The sequence below is a fragment of the Aptenodytes patagonicus genome, chromosome 1, assembly GCF_965638725.1.
Source record: "Aptenodytes patagonicus chromosome 1, bAptPat1.pri.cur, whole genome shotgun sequence".
In the NCBI taxonomy this organism is placed as follows: Eukaryota; Metazoa; Chordata; class Aves; order Sphenisciformes; family Spheniscidae; genus Aptenodytes; species Aptenodytes patagonicus.
In genome coordinates, this window is record NC_134949.1 from 91284270 (window position 1) to 91305171 (window position 20902).

At 47.1% G+C, this 20902-nt stretch overlaps 1 protein-coding gene across 1 annotated transcript in view; it reads left to right on the plus strand.

The window, feature by feature from the left end:
• Positions 1-877: 877 nt before the first annotated feature.
• ARHGAP31 (Rho GTPase activating protein 31) overlaps positions 878-20902 on the plus strand; it is a 61128-nt gene continuing 41103 nt past the window's right edge. The window contains exon 1 of the mRNA XM_076348880.1: positions 878-980. Coding sequence (XP_076204995.1) covers positions 881-980 — 100 coding nt within the window. The 5' untranslated portion in view covers positions 878-880. The remainder of the gene's footprint in view (positions 981-20902) is intronic.

Here is a 20902-nt window from a genome sequence, read left to right on the forward strand (position 1 = left end):
AGTGATTTCCTCTCAGGCAGTCCGTTATCTGTCGACTGTCAGGACAGGCTTTCCCTCTTCCCCCCCCCGTTCCCATCCCCGTCCCCCAACTCCTCTCCCCGCCTTCCCTCATCCTCTCGCACACGCACACACACACACACACACACATGCCCTTTACTGCCAAAAACCGTCCTCCGCCCCCCTCCTCAGCTAACTTCCTTTCAGCATTTTTTTGAGCTGGATAATCCTAGGATTTGTAGGACGGGGGAAAGGAGAGAGCGAGCGAGCGGGAGTCAGGACAGGAAGCTGGTTTCTCATTCCTCTAACTGTCCGAAGGCAGGAGGAGGGGAAGGGGGGGAGCCAAAGAGGAGCCTTGTGCAGACTCTTCCCCGGTCCCTTTTCATTAGTCCGTTTGAACTTCCAGTCTCCTCCGAAAGCCAAGAGAAGGAAGACCAGACTGGGACGCTTTCTGCTGGAAGTGGTGACAGCGTGGCTGACAAAACCCAGAAGGTGGCTGTGGAGGGTCCCGGGACCGTGCTGAGGGAAAGACGTGCCCCCCGCCATCGCCTGCCCCCAACTTGCCAGCTCCGATGCGGGCACCCGTCCACCACCCACTTCCCTCTGATGAGAACCCTTCCGGGCTCGGGCTATGATCGCTGCTGCTGCTGGCTGGGGAGCCTCCTCTCACCCTGACCTTCCTCTGCCACAGGAGCAGCCCAACATCTGGTGGGGATTAATGTTTACTTCTCCAGCTGGACGCTGTACGGGATCCCCGATGTTACTCCCTGGGAGCGGGACACGGGCCGTGGTCTGAGAAGAGCAAGATTTTTGTTGCCCAGCGTGAGGCCGGGGGGAGGGGGGCAAGGCAGGAGGGGGGTGAACCTCTTTTGGGACTAACCTCATGAAGAACAAGGGAGCCAAGCAGAAACTCAAGAGGAAGGGAGCCACAAGTGCGTTCGGCTGCGACCTCACGGAGTATCTGGAGAGCTCTGGGCAGGATGGTAAATGCCTCTTTATTCTCACTCTGGTAGCGGAGGAGCAGAGCGCGCGTCCCCCCTTTTTTTACCGGTAGGACTGCAAACCGGACCTTTCCCAAGGCTGCGGGCTAGACAACCTGGAGCTGGTTTATCCCTGGGAAGTGGAGTCACTGCCCAGTTGCTCACAATGAATGAACAATCGGAAGATTGCTTCGGTGACGCGTCTGCATGACCCTTGCATGAGTAGCGCTGCGTGTGGGGAAAGGACTGGGCTAGGGCTCTCGGGCTGCCTAAGTGTGGACAGAGGTGGCCAGCTGTACGTTGTGATGCCCTCTCCCATCCGCCTGGCCGTGGAAGGGGGTAGCAGGCTTTTAGGGAGCTAGGTTCGGAAATCAGAACTGCGCTTAGCGTTGCCTCCTCCCGGACTTGGAAATCCTCCCGAAGTCCACGAGACTAGAGTGTTGCAGGGCTGTAGGGAGGAACTGGGAACGTCCCATCTGCCCCTCCTGGACTCCACTACAGTTCCCATATTGTCCTTTCACTGCTGGATGGAGACAGAATAGATACTGGGGGGTGGGGTAGAGTAGGGATGCGTGTGAGGTGTAGGGGGCAGCTGAGCTAATATTTTCACTACTGTTATCTTTCTCTCCTCTCCTCCTCCCCCTGACCTCCATGCCCCCAGATATCGGCTGAGAATATGGTAGCTCAGACAAGAGGTAACTGCAATAAGATCAGAGAGTCCTGAGCTTGAAATGGTCAATCCTGGATGAGGGAAGGAGCAGAGCTATTTTTCTTAAAGAGAGTTGGACGATGAGAGAAGCAGTTGAGAGTTTGGCATACAGAAAGACCTGCAGTTTAGCAAGAGGAAAAATAAATGCATGCCTGTTACCATCCCTGACGTGAGCGTTATGCTCCAGGTTTAGCATTATGTTCCAGTTTGAATTAACTAACTTTTACCAATGTCAGGCTACTCTGAGCAAAAAAAGCTTCTAGCAGCAATGTCAGCTTTGCATTGGGAGGGCTGTACAATCAGGTCTTTCATTTGCTGATGAGCATGGATGATGAAGTACGGTGTGGAACTGCACTGGCAGAGGGATGGACTACATAACAGTAGTCCTTTCCATTGCACAGTGAAGAGGGCAGTACATATATCACTAAACTAAAATGTTATATATGTGTATTTATTTAGGTATGGGGGAAAACCAGTCATTCAATTTCATGTGAGTTGTCCGTACCAATTACTGTATCTTTTAACTTACATAGCCCTTAACGGCAATTGAATTGAAATAGCAAAAATAACAGACTTAATGAACTGATACCACTTTGCCAGTGCGAGATACAGATAGATAAATTCCATCCAGTGCTAACACGAGCTGCCACAGTGGAGGAACAATTTACAGCTGTTTACAGGAACACTGAAAAACAACACAGGGAAGGCAGGCACAGGCAGTATATTTAGTTGAAGCAGCAAGGGGGATTTTAAAGGGAGAAACATAGTTACTGCCGTTGAAATTAGGCCAGAACAGCAAAATTTATTACCAGAAATCCCGTAGTTTTTCAAAATAGTTTTTGGGCACAAGAAAGAAGGACATTGTCTCAAGTCTCATTTGTGGGGTGGTTCACAGTTCCAACCTACTTATCTCTCCGTGCTGAGAAGCAGTGGGGGAGAATATGAAGTTCCTTTCCCTTTATGCGGTACTGCTATTTGCTGAATAGCACATCCCGTTGCCCAGTGCCGTGGGATCCAGAAATGAAAGACTCAATTGTTACAGCTTTATTGGGAAGGGTGTAAGTTAGATCGGTACAATTCAATTTGTTGGGACAGGGAGAGAAGAAGTGAGAGAATTAGAGATGCTAATTCTTTTGCTGGTAGGGCTCTCAGGATCAATAGGAAAGTAACCAAGTATGCCAAAGTGACGTCTTGGGAAGAAATGAAGGTTCATATGTCAGCAGGACATCACAAACTTGCAACCTGTAACAATAAAACAACATTAGAAGAGCATTTAGGGTATGAGAGAAGGTTGATTTGGGGGTAGTTGAATTGTCCTGCTGAGAATTATTTCGAGTGACAAGCCAGCGCTCCTGCAAGCAGGGACTTTGGTAGAGACATAAAGCAATAACTTTCTCTCTGCTTTAGATAGTACTATGTGTTTAACTAGTGGGATACAGGCTCTGGTTGTCCCCTACTTGGAAGCAATGAAGACGTAAGACTGTTCATGGTATCTGGGAGTGATGAGGAGGGGGACAGCACTTTGACTGCTGTCCAGAAAATGTTTTGTTGTGGACCTTTGTGAAAGCAGGTTTTAAAATGCACCCAGAAGGGTTAACTGGAAAAGAAGAAGAGGCTGTAGGACAGGCAGGACATAAGTCAGATTGGTTGTGCTTTCATGCTCAGGTCTGCTTTACGCCATCCTGCGGTGCTGCTTTGTGTGACTGGTCCTGCACAGTCGCACAGGTGAAGAGAAGCGGAGACCTGCTTTGCTGGTGCTGGGGATGGCAAAGAGAGCACGGGGGACGGCCAAGGCCAGTGTAGACAGTTCAATTTGGCTTTTTTCCCTCTGGATTAGTACACGGCTGTTACAGTTAGGGGGTGCTGCACTACTTGTGTGGTGCTTTGTGGAGGAGATGCACAACTTGAGTCCCTACATGCTTGCAGTTGTTGAAGAGCAGCTTGTGCTTTCTGCAAGGACCTTAGTCCCTGTGTCATTGCCAAATTCCAGTGGAGAGAATTATATTCTGCTTAAGGTATCAGCATTTCCTCTCCTGTCATTTAACTGTTTAATAACTTGCTATGGTCTGCTTCAGAGATGGCTCCATTTCAGTGAAGGGTGAAAAGATCCTGCTGTCTCCCTTATCAGAAAAGACAGATGTACCTAAGCGTCTGTTATAAAGAGCTTATGATAATACAATAAAAGCTGTGGCAGAACTAAAAAGTATTTAAGAGTGGTGTAGATGGAAAGACTTTAGCAGGTACAGTGGGGTAGCTCAGGAGACTAAAAATGTGATATAAAGCCTTTAGTCCTAAGTTGATTCTCCAGATCTGGCCCAGGTCAGTGGTGATGGACAGATGTTGCTGTCTGGTGGCTGGTTCGAAGGTCAGATGTGTTGAATTTACTGTATTTCAAGTCAGTTCCTGTCACTACCGCATTTGACCCTACTTGGCCTTTTCCTGCTGGCAGTCTCTACACAGAGACTGGTCATGCTCCTTATGGGGGCAGACTGCTATCAGTGCTCCTAAGCATTTAAAATCATGACTCAAGCCACAAAAATCGTGAGATAAAATAAAAATCAGTGCTGGGTTCTTTTTCTGCTTTCTGTTTTCTGAAACTTCGGTGTGCATCTGAGTTATGTTTTCAAGTCTTTCTACTGGCAAGGGGGCTAGAAACTTGGGGAAAAATTAGCTTTTCTTCCTTCCCACTAAAATTCTCAAACAATGACTTTAATAGCAGTGGATTTGAGGAAAAGCTCACATAAGACATAAAAGAATGGTGGCTGGCAATACCAATGAGTAAAAGTCATCTGAATTCACATAGTCCCTGTTCTATCGCTGCCAGCACTGAATCCACACATGAGGCAAGTGATCTTTTGGAGTGTCAGAGCTTCACTAGAAAGCAGTATCAGGCTTTGGGCGTGGATAGGCACCCATGCAGGAGGAAGTTAGCACTAATTTCCTCTACTAAAACATTTTCCTGTGTCAAACTTTAATAAAATGTTGTACGGGTGCAATGGAGCTAACAGGTACTAGCCCTGAAGGATTAACATTAGAGCCATATTTTGGCCTCTCGATAACCAGCCTGGTTTCCAGAGGAGAAAAGCACATAATGCCTCTACTGAAGTCAATGGGAGCTGCACGTCAGGCCCCCAGTTCCTGTGATAGCAACAGTATAATTTTCTAGTGATGGATGGGCCAGTAGAGAAGACAAGACTCAAGGTTGTGCACAAACCTTAGTTGGGGCAGGACAGTCTGAACTGCTTAAGAAAACAGTCACAAAGAGTAGTCTTGCTTCTGGTTATATCACAGAATTGTTGTAAGAAGGGGCTGAAAAAGTCAAAGCTGTTAAGTGAGAGGGACTAAGTCAAAATGGAGTTTAATATTCTCAGTTCTTCTAACTGTGGGAGATTCAGACTGGGATTTCAGGTCCACAACCAGGTACAACTTCCATTTTTTAAAATGAAAATACACACAGCATCTATGAAAATTTGATTGTGCTGGTAAAAGGTAATCCAGTCTTTTGCATAGGAACCACTACTGATTCAGACCTACCTTTGCTTCATTTGCTTAGAGCCAGGTAGGACTTGGAGAAAGGCTGAATCATTTCCTTCATTTTTAGTATGATGTTGTCTAGATGTTGGGGTAGGAGGTGCTACCAGGACTGCAAAAAGCCAAATCTCAGATTAGACGCCTTGTTCTCAGGGTGCAGGTCAGCTCTGTGTGTCCTAACTTCCCCTATTTGCTGGAGAGTTAATTCTGCTGTTGCTGTACCACTCTGTGGTTTCTTGCACATCTGTTTCCTGCCTGATGTCTGGTTGGGATGCAATGAGATCAGCTTTTCCCCTTAACCCTCTCCCACACTCCCCACAGCTCCCTCAATGCCTCTCATCCTGAGCCTGTGACACCCAAAGCACTTTCTATCTCTTTGTCTAATGCTGCTTATTGGCTTTGTTTGTTATTTGCTGTAGAAATAGAGCTGCTTCGTTTGAGGAGCTTTGAAGCCACCAACCCCCTCGTGCTCTCCACTTGAGGCTCCTTCTTGCCATGGCAGAGAGCAGGGCCGGCCAGCAGCGCTCCCTGAGGCCGGGGAGGGAAAGGGAGCAGTTGTCTGCAAACGTAGCACAGGGAGATGGGTGAGGAAACCCTTAGAAGCCCCTGGCTTGTAATATGGGGAAGGAGACAACAATATGGGTAGCCCACATGATATTCTTCTACGCTGTGTGGCTGTGCAATGACTGCTTCTGCCTTGTCACAACAGCATTTGAATGAAAGAGTAAGGAAAGTTTGCATTTAGTGTTAGTGGTCACATAAAAACATGGGAGCTCTGGCTTGCACTGACTCCCGAAGCAGGATCTTAACCACTTTTGAGAGCTGCAGTAGGTCAAGACTTTACTGTAGGATAGGCAAATATTTCTGAGGGAAAACAGTAACAATAATTCAGTGGTAATATGCTTTGTGCAAAGCAAAGGTGGCCTTGGATACTCTTTGGCTGTTTTGGTACAGCCCCTTACCATGCTACCTTCTGCCTGATTTTGATGCTATGTGTTTCATTGTGAAGCTTCCTTGTTGGTGCTCAGATGGATGAGGAGACCTGTCACTCAGGAAGAAAGTAGTTTGCTTCAAGAACAAGCTCCCTTCAGAGCCAATCGTTAAAGCTGCTACCCAGATGTGAAGCAGCTTTTCTGGGTTGTGTGGCTTTCCTTCCTCACACTTGCATGTGCAGCTGCATGTGTTTGTGGGATAAGAGCATGCAGGGATGTGCGTGAGGGTGCATGCAAGTCCATAGCACATGTACCACACAAAGATGCATTTGTGTCCACTTAGTATATTTTTTTAAGTTGCTTTTCCTGCGTTGATGTTTTGAAGTGAATGCACGCCCATGCTTTTGGCTAGGTGCTTTTGGTTAGCGGTGCATGCAGGAAGTCCTGGGAAGACTGCTGAAGGATCATTAATGGCATTGTGGAGGAAAAAGACGAGGCCTTTTTTTTTCTTAAAGTCCCCTTGGAAAAATGAAAATGCCATACACTCATTTAATCTGTTACAGAAGAATGAAGAGCTGCATTCATCCTGCTCTCAAAATTAGAAACTGTGGCACTGGGGATTTCTGTCTCAAGAATTGTTCGAGCTGAAAAGAAAGCTTTTTCTCTCTTTGTGGCCAGGTTGTTTTCAATCCAGACCTCTTCCCTGACCTACCTCACTCTGAGGCTATGCAGACACTTGTCTTCCTGCAAGAAAGGAAGCAGCAGGGGCTTGGAGGAGAAGGGGACAAGAACAGCCTCTTGGGCTGGCTTGAAATGCATTAGTCCTCTTTTTTTGTCTGATGGACTGCTGCAGTCTGCTCTACATTTTCACACTGCTGATATACTAAGCAGCCCCATGACCTGCGCTCTGTGGGGGTCTATCCCTGGCTGTAGTCATGCAGCCTGTGTGGATACTTAAGGCTGCATCCCCTCATCTTTGTGACGGGAGCAAAAGGGACAGTTGGGCTCTGAAGTCTGGGGACAAAAGAAGGGGGACTGTATTATTGTACAGTGGAGGAGAGCTGTGGCAGAGCAGCCCTGAGGGCTGAGTACGTGAATTGGCAGGTGGAGGAGCTGGGCCAGGCTTGGGGGGAAAACAGCTCCTTGGTCTTTCAGAGTCTGCCAAGGCATGTCCAGCGGACAGGGGAGTGAGAAACTCTGCTGCCAAAATGGATAGTGTGGGGGAAATTATTAATAACATAAAGGTTGCTTTTTCTCCACCCGCTTTCACAAGCAGAGCATCACATTATGAGTCCCAGATACCAGCCTCTATGGCAACAAAGTGAGAGCAACAAGACACTGGGAACAACGGGAACAGAAGCCATCTGTCTGCTTCTGTTACTCCACTGTTCCTCCTTGTTTTGGATGATGTTTGTGTTACTTCCTCAAGCTGTTTCTGGTTCCTGGGAGCTGGATTTTTGTGTCTCTGTGGCACAGTGTTACTGCAGTTAAACGTTCATGTTGTGAGCTCAGCTCCTTGTTCTGTATTGACTTTCCATTGCTAGCACTTTGTGATTAGCAGAGAGCTCTTCCATGCTGCCTCCTGCTTTACATTTCCCTTACCAAGCACTGCAGGAGGCACACGTGTGGTTTGCATGCACTAAGCCCCACTTTGATCCTGCCTTCTCCCCACCCCCTGCGAACAGCATGAATCACATGTCTTGCCTGCAGATTCTAGATTAGAAAATGTGTTTTTTGATTCAGCAAATGTTTTCTCTTTGTTGGTAACAGCTGATTTCATCTGAACTTGGGAAACCAAGGACTAGGGACTTCACTGCTTGTGGTATCACAGCTCTGAAAGGTTCAAGGAAATAACTGCCGTGGATGAAATGCTGGCACTGCACAGGGTGGATGTACAACATAGGCTGATGCAGACATGGCGAAGAAGTAGTCTGGGAGATCCCCAATTGTCTGCAGTGCTTGGATCCTAAGTTTTGGTGTAGGCCTGGTTCTAGTTTGGAGAGCTCATGACACAAACAAAATACTAGAAAGCTTGCATCTGTAACTCGGGCTTTGCGTATATGACGCAGTTCTACAGCAGCAACATTTGCTGGCAGTCAGGGCTGCGCTAAAGATTTATGTTCCAGAGTTTCTCCTTTTAACGGTCATAGGGGAAATGAAAACAGCTTGTCAGTGACAGTATACCCAGTCCTGCTCTGAAGGGCATGGGGTGGGATGGCTGTCAGATTGACTGCCCACATCACGGCTTGGACTGGATCTCTGATCTGCACTGGATGCAGTTTTCCGAAGTGTGAAATACAAATGGAGGGTGATTAAAGGATGGAGAGCTACCAGCATCTGCCTCCAGTCCTGAACCACCAACAGGGTGCCAGATGCACTTATGAGCTTTGACATGGAAACATACAGATACCTTATTACAATACAAAGGCTGCTAATCGGCTCCAATGCTGGTTGTTTTAAGGGCAACTAGTGTTGCTAGTTGCCTACTAATGTCTACTTTCCGTACATTCCCAGAGCCTCAAGCCCCAGCTGTCTTTTGTTCGTATGCCAGAGCCTTCAGCTTCTCTGCTGATAACTACAGTGAATGTGTTTTGCATTGTCAACAAAAAAAAAAATCTGCGGCATGTTTACAATGGACGCGAACAGAGAACAGTGTAACATAAATTGAATTTAGTGTTAAATTAAATAATGTGGTGCAACTGTGCTGACTGTATTATTAACTGTCATACTTAATTCAATAATGTAGCCCTCTGTTTTCTATATTTACCTGAAACCACAAGCAGACTTTCTGGTCTTCTGCACCACTGTGATTACAGATACAAAAGTACTTAACATGGGCTTGAGACCTAGCTTGTTGTCAGATGTGTAGGCCCTTGCATATAATGAAGTTATAGATACCAATACTAAACTTCACCCTCACTCAAGTGCCAGATCAATGCTATCATTGTGTGTGAGAGCAAAGAGTTCAGTCCCTAATGCTGCAAGTCTTTTGGCACATACCACTTAAGCGGACAGGGAAGTCTCAGTCCTCTTTTGTCTCACCCTCCTGCCTTGAACATGACACTGCAGCTGGATTAGATTCCCCATTTTCTGCCTGATGGAGGCACCTTTGATCTTAACAGTGCACCAAAAGGGATAGAGCAAAACCCACATTTTTTGCACTTGCCTTCAGTTCCTCCGCCCCGGTTGCTGTACTCCCATTTGGGAGCAGCAGCCTGGCCTAGGCTCAAACCAGCCTGCCTCCATCCTGGTGCCAGCAGCTGATGCTGTGTGTGACAGCCCCAGTTCCAAGCAATGCTGAGTTGGCTGGATGGCCGCTTGGACTTAGGCAATTTAATGTGCATATGGGAAGAATTACCTTAACAGCAGCAGAAAATGTTACAGAATCACAGAATTATTGATATAAGCAGGGACCTCTTGAGATTACCTAGACCAACTCCCTGCTCAAGCAAGGTCAGCTAGAGCCAGTTGCCCAGGACTGTGTCCAGCCGAGTTTTGAATATCTCCACAGATGGAGACTCCACAACCTCGCTGGGCAACCTGATTCAGCCTTTGACTACTGTCACAGTGAAAAAGTGTTGTGTTCAGATGGAATCTAACAGTTTTTAATTTGTGCCTCTTGTCCTGTCGATGGGCACCACTGAGAAGATCCTGGCTCCCTTTTCTTCATTCCTTCCCATCAGGTATTTGTACACATTGATAAGATCCCTCCTGATCCCTCTTTTATCCAGGCTGAACAGTCACAGCTCTCTCAGCCTCTCCTCATATGAGACATGCTCCAGTCCCTTAATCATTGTGGCCCTGAGCTGGGCTTGCTCCAGTAAGTCTGTGTCGTTCTTGTACTGGGGAGCCCAGAGCTGGACACAGAAGTCCAGGTGTGAGCTCACCAGTGCTGAGCAGAGGGGAAGGATCACATCACTCGACCTGCTGGCAACACTCTTCTAATTCTTCTGACGTTCCTAGCAATTTATACAGTTTCAGAAATTGGCCTTAGTCTCCCAGCCTAGGCTGGCAATTTCAGGCAATAACTAACATGCAGCTGGGACAGTGTTAAGGATCCTTTCTGCCCTGGTTAATGCTGAAAATGAATTGTCTTTTCATAAAGGGCCGCTGTTAATGGTTTCTGCAGTCTTGCTGCTGGCCAGCTCAAACAAATTAATGTATGCTTTATATAATATGCTGATATGCTGCATCTGATGGAAGCTTTGCAGAGCCTTGGCTTAATAGAAAGCCTACAAATAATGCTGTGAAGCAGCACACCTTTCTCAGGCGGTGGTTGTACAGCCACCCCAAAGGCACTGTGCACTGAACCGGGGGCTTGTGGCCAGAATTCTTCCTTTCAGGGTGGCTGTGTTACATGCCCTTCTCTAGCACGGGGACCGGGCAAGGGGGGGGCAAATGTGCATCCCTGTGCAGGATTCTCAGCTGTGGCTGCTGCTGTCAGAAATATGCCCTGAGCAGCTGAGATGGGTTCATAGCCATTTATCTCCAGCTCCTCTCTCTGCCCTCTTCTACACTGAAGGTTCAGCTAACTAAATGCCTTTGGAAATGCTATTATCTCCCTGTGCTCTCTGGGGCCAGGAGCAGCTTGAAGATTTATCATCTGGAATGGGAGGCTTTGTTTAGTTCTGTAAAGCACAGAACAGTTAAAGAACAAAAACTAAACCCCAAACCAAATGCAAAGCTCTTTTTACATCTCATGTCCTTTCTTTGCTTTCTCCCATCTGGGAACGTGTGTGCATTTGGTTTTGTAATGTGATTAAATACTGTCACATGGTGAAATGGTTAGAGAAAATATACTTGCATCTCTAAAATAGGGATTGAACAGCCAAAGGGCCAGGAGACGTTCTTGCTCTAAGTTGTGTAACTTGTTTCCTACAGAGTGTTAGACAGGAGAACAGGTCAGGTTCTCCAGTACAAACTTCACTTAAAGGATACCACTGTGGTTTTCACCAAACACAGCAGCATTGGTACTGCCTTTTTTTCTGAAAGGTGCTGACATGCTCGCAAACTTTCCCTACATGTGGGATTCAGGGCTGAGAATCCAGGCTAGATCTGTGCCTGATCTCACCGTCTATATTCACTGGCTCATCAAAAAATGCTCATTTAGCAAACCCAGAACACTGGGAGAAAAGGGTTTGTTTATCTGGATCTGAATATTTCAGTTGGGATATTTTTGATACTGTTAGTATTCTGTATTTGCCATCTCAGCAGTGAATGTGACTGTCAGTCCTGTTGCAGACAGGCAGCTTGGCAGCACAACAGGGCCAACCAGCATGCGGAAAACCCTTTGCTCCATGTGCAACTAGTGCTTGTTTTTCTATTCATCTCTCATTATGGTGCTGTGGGTAGTGACGGCGGTCACACCTCAGGAGGTTCAGAGGCAGGGTGAGCCTCCTTCTGGATCCCTTGCTTCTGCGTTGCAATTTGTGTGAAATAAATAAGCTGTCAGCGGGATTGCATTGCTTTCTGTCCTTATGCAAAATCAGAGAGGGGAACAGCTTCACCATTTTGCTCTTTCTCTTTTTATCTTCCTAGTGTGCTCCACTTGGTATTGCATTTTCCTTACCCTTGCTCTGGTCAGGTAGTTTCAGATACACAAGAGGCTAAATGAGAACAAACTCTCTTGTGAGATTTATTGCATCTTCTGCTTCTAATCAAGCCAGAAAAATAGAGCAACAGACTTCCTTCTATAATCCTGTTCTCTCCCTTCCAGTCCTGGCTGGAAACCAGAAGTACAACAAGGTAGAGGAATGCAGCAAAAAAAGTTAAAACAAATGTCCTGTAACCTCTAAAAGGAGCGTGGGGGTTTGACCTGAGGCGATGGCTCAGGGTTACAAAGGGGGCGTGGGGGATTCTCCCTTTTCTCAAGTGTTTTCAGTTCCCCTTACTTAGTTGGGGATTTTTTTGTTTGTTTTTTTTTTTCCCCTCCTCCATTTCAATAACTTTTTGCCAGGATGGCAGTATGCACATGTTGCCAAAGTCAATACATCAAGCGTCTGTGCCTAAGGCGGGCTTAAGAGCGGTAAATGGGAAGAGCTGGTTTTGATCTATTGAGTCCATTATTCTTCCTTCCTGGCTCAGTAGCAAGCGCCAGTCACATACTGCTGCCCAAGGTTTGCTGTGTAAAGCCACAAAAGGGATCTGAGTCAGGAAATTCAATTCCAGATCCCCACAGCTTCGATTTGGGGTCCCCCAGAACCTGGGTGAGGGGTGACATCCTCCTGCAGCCCTGTCTCTAGATCAGCCAGGTGCAGGTGACCCAGTACCCGCTGTCCTCAGGGCGGCAGGCAGAGCGCGGTGGTGGAGGCAGCCCCCCGGCACTGCTCGTAAACATGCTTCAGAGACGGGGAAGGAACCAATGTAATAAATACAAAGAAGGGCTAGGAGTCCTAATTAGTCCTCATTTCTAGCCTGGTAAAATACCCATCTGTCACTGCTGCAATAATGAGATTTGAGAAGATTAACTGGATACTACTTAGGCCTCTAAACATGGCAGCTCAATAAGCGTGCTGCTGTTCAACCTTAAGCTGTGCTTGCAGCAATTACACCCTAAGTAGGTTTATGTGTGGTTAGTGCTTGCATGGGAGTTGCCCAAGAAAATCTGCTGCAGGAATGGGGTGGGTGATTCAGAAGAGATGGCAAGCGTAGTATCCGTTCAGTCAAGTTGTTGACTTGGCATCATTTAGGGAAAAGTTGCCATTTGGGCACAGTGTAAAACAAGGGCCCCAATGCTTTTTAAAAAGTTCTGATTTATCTTTTGTTTCTAGGGCATAGGGCCTTTTTTACACATGTATATGCTGTGCTGCATCTTTCCCTTTCCAGAAGCAATTTCAGCTGGAGCCATGATTTGTTTTTTTACTCAGTGTCCTAAACTGTCACGTAGCGTTGCTCTGCCCAGCTCAACAGCTGCCACCTCCCAGCCTCGAGGTGGGTGGAGTAAGTCTTGTTTTTGCAGTTTGTGAAATATTTCAGGATGTAAGGCGCTCGTTAAATTATTGATGTTAGCTCTTGGGCATTAAAGACAGACATGAACTGCAGCTCTGGATCCTAAGGGCTTTGGAGGCTTATCCCTGCCCTAATAATGGTTCCCTACTTGGGATTTTTCATGCATCTCTTACTACCGATTTGAACTCACTGCAGGATGGTGGAAGGATTTAGCAAATGGACAAAGGGTGACAGCAAGGCTTTTCTTTGCAACATTACATACCTGTGAAGCAAATTGAAGTGAGCATTGGTAGAAAAAGGGGAAAGACACATGTGTGTTTTCTTTGGGAGAATGGGAAAAATCAGAAAAATGTGTTCCCGCCTCTTGACAGAGAATGTTTGCAAGATATGAAAAAATTTTATATAGCTGTGATTCAGGGGACAGTGCAGGTGCACCTGACATCAATTCTTGTGCTTAAGGAAAGATATTTTAGCTTGTAAAGTGCCTTATTTCTATCCCTTTCCCCACTTCTGCCTCCTTGAAAAGAGGCTGATAGCAATAGTGCTACTTGCTTTACCTCCTGGCGACACTAGTGTGGAGGTTGGGACATTCAGTGCAGTTCTGTCTCTGCAGTGCTTTCAGCTCTTTGGTTGGGCTGCGGTGGTGTAAAGCGAGGCCTTGGCCGATGCGGGACAAGGGAGAGAAGGCAGTAAGCGTGGCACTGCGCGCCGCTGAGATCTCCAGGTGGCTTCGGGCGCTGCTTGCAAATTCACAGGGAACCGACTGCGAGCAAAAACCTGCATATGGCAGGAGAATCCTCTCCCATGTTTGATGAGGGCTCCCACATTTGGGTTTGAATGGGGAACATTCAAGGAGCTTCTCCGTTTGCCTCCCCATCCCCACCCATTCTCCCCTCCCTGCGTTGGGGCGTTGTGGTTGCACACAAACCTCCTGTTTATTATGGGGGAGAGGCAGGGGTGAGGGCCATCTCTGACCCTCTCCTTCTTTTGGCAGTTTGCATGTTAATTAGCTTGTTCCTACGAGACAAGCCTGCAGCCCGACAGAGCGGCGATTCAGTGGCCGAACAATGTCCAATTATCCCGGCCTGGGGAGCAAGAGGCCGGCCCCCAGCACGTGGGCTCCGCGTCCCTGGCCAGATGGCTCCTCGAACTCACTTGGCCAGGCTAGTAACGCCGCTTAGGGGATTTGGCACGTGTCAGCAGTTTCGGCTGGGCACTTTTGCGAGCTACCAGCGGCGCGGTTGTCTGAAATATTGGGAAGAGCTCCACGTGCGCTGCGGGCAGTGCTGTCCACTTCATGCCCTATGCCAAGGCAGTGACCGATGGCTAAAAGGGAGTGTGGACGTTCACGTGTGAAATGAGATTTTTGCACCCCCAGTTTGGCTTCCTTTATCCTGCATCTGGTTTGGTGACCTGGTGGAGATGTAAGCAACTCAAAAGCACACCTTTTGCTTTTCTCTTTAAATTCCTCTGTTTGTACACAAATGAAGGCTGGGTTGCTCAGATTGGAGTTCGAATTGCATAGAGCATAGGAGGTGGTAGGAGTCACACCGGTGGCATGCCACAGGCTATGGCAGCTCTGCTCCTGCCACTGCTTGACTCAGTAAGAGACCTTAGGCCACTCCTTTTTCCACATTCTACTCCCCTCAGTGGTTAAATGATGCTGGTATCATCTTCTTTTTGGTACAAAGTTCTCAGTATTATTATTGTTTTTTATTATTATTATTAAATGTGAAGGGTCTCAGCTGTTTTCATCACCCAGTACTGAAAAGTGGGCTCTTGCAGCTGTGGGGAGTGCCATAGTGGATAACAGTGAGGGCAGAAGAGGATGGTGCTCGCCCAGCTTGCCTGTCTCAGGCCAGCCTCATACCAAGAGCCTCAGAGGGAGATGTGAGGAACACCAGGGTGGCATTACATACCTAGAGAGGAAGATTGCTAGAGCTTCCTTCTGAGTTAGTGAGGTCTCTGCCCCGATACATGATGTTTTAGCTTTGAAGAGAACATGACAGCCATTTACCAACTAACCTCTGGGTCTAGGAAATGGAAAAACAATGTAGCATCTATCTGAAATAGCAGAAGAGATTACCCCAAACTGGAATTTGGCCAGGATGCTGTCTTTAGTTCTGCTAAACTTGCAAAAAAACCAAGGAAAAAAAAAGTGCTACAAAGACTTTCTGCAAGACTGCAGTCTTCATTTTATAGTCTCTGATTTAGAAGGGAGAATATGCAATAACACAGCTTTCTCTTTGCACGCCATGGGGCATGGTTCATTACTGGCTCATGGAAAAGACTGCCCCTTACAAGTCACCGGCAGCAATTTCAATTGATTCTGGTTTTGGGACCAGGCCCAATCTTAGGTTATTGATAGAAGCTAATGATAATGCATCCAAAGAAACAGCTTGGAGAGAAGAAGTGTGGCAGAGAAATGAAAAAGGAGACTGGAGGGAACAAATGGGGAAGGGAATAAGGGCAAAGGTGGACTGGAGAAAGCATGTGAGGAAATCCCAATATGCTTGAAACGGAGGAGGGGAAGGTTGGAAAAACTAGTCTAAGAGCAAAACTGACCATATTAGAACAGCTGGAGACTGCCAATGAATGGTAGAAGAGAAGAGAGAGGGCTATAAGTGGGAGCAAAATTCAAAATCCTGGCAGTTTTGGTAGTAGGGGTAGAGCAGATGAAGAGATGCTTTTCTGGCTACAGACAGCTGGAGTATAGACAGGAATAGTGTTCATCAGAAACAGTGGAGAGTAAAGGAAGATGCTCACAGTGCCAACAACTCTGTTATCCAAAACTCCTCTTCCAGATTCTTACCCAAAACTGAGCCAGGGCGAGAGGTGAGGGAATTATTTCTGGCTCCTTTCAGCCCTTGAAACAAGCTTGCTGTTGGAAAGTGCAAGGAGATGCCATTGAGTTACTGCATTTTGAGTGATGCATATTTTCATCAGCTAACTACATTTTTTCATTCCCCCTTTGGTGCCTAACTGATGTTAAAATGAGCTTCAGTCTCTGATCAGTTCCAGAGTCTATAGGCGTGAGCAAGAGCAGCTTTGTCTCGCTTGGATAAGCTTGCAATACTTAACGTTTAAATGTGCTCAGCTTCATTGCCTGCTGAGGGCATGCGGTGCCTCAGCTTCCTTTGCTTTGGAAGCCTGTGCTGTGAATCAAAACTTCTCTGATTTTACAGTCTCCAGTAAGTTCCTGCTTTTAGATCATGCAGTTCGTCCCCCTTTGAGATAGACCTGTACAAGGAGATGAACTTAGCCTGGCGTTTTTTTCCTCTGAAACCCATCAGCCTAACATCAGGATACAGGTCTTGGCCTGAAGTGTGTGGCTCAGCTGTGTTGGCTGCAAAGAACTGCAAAGGCAAAGAGGTGATTGACTTATACGGTAGTACTGTAGCTATCAAAATGTAAGGAAGTTTGATTAAGTATAATCTCAACGCCCTTTTCCTGCAACACCCCTTCTTGTGTTTGCAATGTGTTTGTTAGTGTCTCAAAGCCCTTAGTACAGCAAGATCCAGGAGTCAGAAAGACAAAAGAAGCACAGCCCAGAAACCCAACTCCTTGGCATTTGCCTTTGAAGAAACATAGTGCTTTAAAGGATTTTTTTTGTTGCTTCCTCTTTCCTTGCTTCCCCCAATCTTTGTTATTCCCAGCAACGACTGTATTTACTTATTTGCCTCTTCCCAAACCACTGGACAGACAGGGGCTTCATCAGGGAGTGGTTTAGCAGGACTGCTGGAGAGGGCAAAACAATGGGGCTTTAATCAGGGCGCCTCCAGCAGCCACTGCTGGCCAGAGGTTTCTCTGAATTCCCAACATGGAACAGTTGCCTCTTTCATGAAGCGCCTGTGGGATGAGCACAGGATTGCTACACCCAAAGCATTTTCATGCAGCAACGGCTCTCTGAAAGGAAATGCTGCCGAGGACACCGCCTGCAACGCCCCAAGCTACTGGGGTGTCCAGTATGAGAGCCTCTTTCTTCCAGGCCTGGGCTGTTTGCCTTCCACATGCAATCTGTGAATAGCTCAAGTCTGGAAAGCGTTTAGGAAAGCATCTAACTTTTCTCTTAAAGGAGAAAAAAAAAAAGGAGGGAAAAAAAAAAGAAAACGTCAGGGGTAATGAAATAGTTTCCAATGACTTGATGCAGTGTGGCCAAACCGTTTGTAATAATTTCCTTTAAATTCCTTTTATATAGAAAGAATTAAATATGAAATCATGAAGCAGGAAGCAGTCATCCTGCCAGCCAGTGACATGTACAGAGAGATCAGAGCAAAGTGAGAAAGATGCAGAACAGCAGGAGGCTTGCAAAAACCTTTTTTAGCCCTCTCTTTTTCTTCCTCTTTTTGTTTAGTGTACACATCCATGTAGTACTAACATTTCTTACCCAAAAGAAGCTGCGGGAATCTCCTGCTGTTCCTTGTCTCTCCAATGGCAGCCCTGAACCTTCCTGTCTTGATGTGTCTCATCTGTCTGTGTTTCCTGATGGATTTTGCAGTCCCCAGATGTTTGGATACCTGATTCATCTCAAAGGAGACTGTGAAACATTAAGTATTTGTAAATACCCAGCTTTATAATTCCTTTGTTTAACTTTGCAACATTCTGAACTCATATAAGGCAATAATAAAAATCACTGCTGTTTTTCTTCAAAGGATTTTGCTGTTGCTGCTTCTAAATTTGTGTGCGCGCAATGGTTTTTGCCTTTGTGCTAGCAAGGTTATAACATTCCTGTTTCCTGAATTCATATTTTTCCAATTCTCTTTTTCAAACCCTCTGTAAAGATTCCTGTCAGGAGTGCCCAGGCTGTTGTGTAAAAGAGGACGGAGGTTACCCTAGTGCTACTAAATCGAAGTTAAGAAATTCCCCCAACAAAACCTGAAATCAGAATAAAAAGACCTTGTGTCTGTTGTCTACAAAGGTCTGCAAGTCTGCAAAGCTGACTTGAGTTGCACCTGAGTTTTGCATACCTCAAGAGCCTGCTTGGATTACACTTTGGAGGTCTGGCACTGGCCTCTGCTGTCTCCTGCCCAAAGTGGGAGACGAAGATGCCTTTCTGGAGCCCAGCTCATTTTGAACTGGTTCTTCTCAGATTGCTCTGATCAGGGTTGAATTTGAAGTACAGACGCCTGAGTTCAATTTCCCTGAAATCCGGGGTGTTCAGCTGCAGGGTTTTTATCTGAGTCTGTCTCTAGCTTGGCTCCAAGGAAAGGGAGAGTGAACACTACAGGCCAGGAGACTACAGATGCAAAAAATTATAGGCTTTAAAATGTCACTAGCTGTGCACATAATGGATATTCTTCGGATTTTATGATTAGCTGTTGTGTTTTGTTGGCCAGTGCTGCCTTCCTGATGCGATTTATAAAGGAGTCTCAGGTCGCGGCCAGGCAAATCAGATTCAAAAGTGGATTCCCGGGGAACGTCACTATCTTTTGCAACGTTTCCTTTGTTTCTTCTGAGCAGGACAAGCTTGTTGATATACACCTGACTGTGACTCCCACCCGCTTTGCCATCTCCCCTTCCAGCCCGAGTCCAACAAGACATCATCCACCCAAATGTCTGCTTGCATACTGCACAACCAAGGGGACAGTTATGAACCAGGCTATGCTGCTAAATCATGCCATTATTATGCCCAGCATTTCAGATCAAGGGTAGTGCATTATGTCCGGGATTCATACAACTGACTCCCATCCCTACCCAGAGCCATCCTAAAGCCTGGAATGGCCCGAATCCTGCATGTGTGTCTAGGCACAAAGGTGTCTGTGCTGCGCATGCAGTGAAACCAGGCTCTAACTCTGCATGGGACCATCTGTGCCCAGGGGACCAGGGCATTGGTGTATACTCCATGACAGCTGTGTCTGCACTTCATGCATTCATATAGGTGTGTTTCCCTGCACCCGCTTTCCTACTCGGCTCAGGTGGGCCAGAGGCACAGCTGGCCTGACGGGCTATCCCCTGCCCAGCTGTTCTCTGGTGTATGAAGCTATGGAGTAGAAGGGAACGTGCAGGGCTGTGTGGCAAAGTTGGATGGTGCAGGGCTGTACGAGCCAAGATATCCATTTAGGAACATGCTCCTTGGCTGCACGTTGCACCACAGACCTTCCCTAGCATGTGGCTTTTGGTACCCCATCTGTCCTTTCAAGTGCTCCAACACATGGGGTCTCTCACAGTGGGACACGAGAAGTATAAGGGATTCACGTGCTGGCGGAGTAAGGGTGTCTTCATTTTGTTACTGTGGCTCTGAAGAGCTTTTCCAGCACCTTGCAGCACTCTGACACCTTGCCTCCATTTCAGCATGCTGCCTTTTGTGATTGAGCTCCTCCAGAAGCACAGGCTGCGTGGCACCGGGCCAGCTTCTGACCTCAGTGACACTAGTATAAATCTGGGATGCTGCAGCCAACTGGTGTGGAAGTACTTCAAATCTGCATATACAGCAAGTGTTCCCAGCCATAAAGGGGCTTATGATTTAGGTTGGCGAAACAGTAGAACAAAAGCAATGTCTACGTGACTTGGGTACTTGCGAATCTCCCCTGTGACAAAGTGCTTCTGTGACACCCACACTTTCCCTGTTACCACCAAAAGCGAGCCATGAATTAGCTCCAGGGAAATCCAAGGAATGCACCAGGACACAACTGGTGTCAAGAGTGAAAAAAAGAACCAGATTTTAGCAACAGCACTGTTGTAATGACTGCAGTTGGCATTGAAGATGGTGGTAGTAACAACTCCAAGAGAAGTAGATTGGGTTGGCCTAAATCTCTTGTGGGACAGACTGCTGAGAAAGTATTGGTGAGGTTGGATATGTATCAGAGGAGCACTCCAGTTGAAAGCTTCGATGACAGTGCCTGGATGGGAGGTTCTGGAGACCTGGAGGCATGGCATTGTCTGTTTTGAGAGTGCTTGACCACAGAATGACCTTCCTTAAATGAAGCCAAGCTGCAGACAAATATGATCTTTTTTGAGACATGCTGCAGAATTCCTCTTTGGCCAGGGCCCTTTTCTGCTGTAATTGGAGAAAATGAATTAGTAATAAGCAGTGGGAAAAAGCATTGTGGTAGGAAAAGATTGACTGAACTGGAGAGGTGCAGAGCAGAGAACAGGAGGAGCCTCAGCTCATTCCTAAATACGATCACATCCTTAACATGATGGCTACCAGGGAAGTGCAGTAGAGCAGTGCAACTCGGGCTCTTCAGGCTGAAGCCAAGCACAGTATTTCAGAACAACTGAGAAGCCAAGGCTGATATTTTGCAGCATATTGGCAGGCAAAGCAGAGAGAGCAGCACAAACGTCCTGGAAGGCCTGAGGAGCCCCCTTGGTACAAACACTTCAGGTGGGCAGAGGAGTGATGCTAAAGCAACCCTTACTGGCCAGTGCAGACTAAAAGTGGTTCCTGAGATGGGGCAGAGAAATGTGGCCTGTGGTTGGTAGTTGACTCATAGCCTATCTTTTTCCCCATCCCTCCTGCGAACCGCCCTGTGATGCTGTGACAGCAGGCAGACACATTTTGTGGGTATTTCCCACTGCTCAGGCAGAGCCTGCTGGGCTCTGCACAGGCTCTCCTATAACCTTGCAGGGAACAACACGGGTCAGGGCGGCCGGCAGTGCTGTCTGCCCCTACCCTGCAGTGCAGCCAGCGCTGACCAAGGAACAGCCAGTAGCCAGGGAGGTCCCAGGTCATCTCAGAGCGGCTCCAGGAGCGTCTGGGGAGGTGACAGGAGGTGTCTGGGGTAGGACATACCTTTGTCCCCCCACTTGGACTTGAGAGTCAGCAGAGAGCTAGAACAGCTGTGAGGGCTGTGAGCTCTGACAGC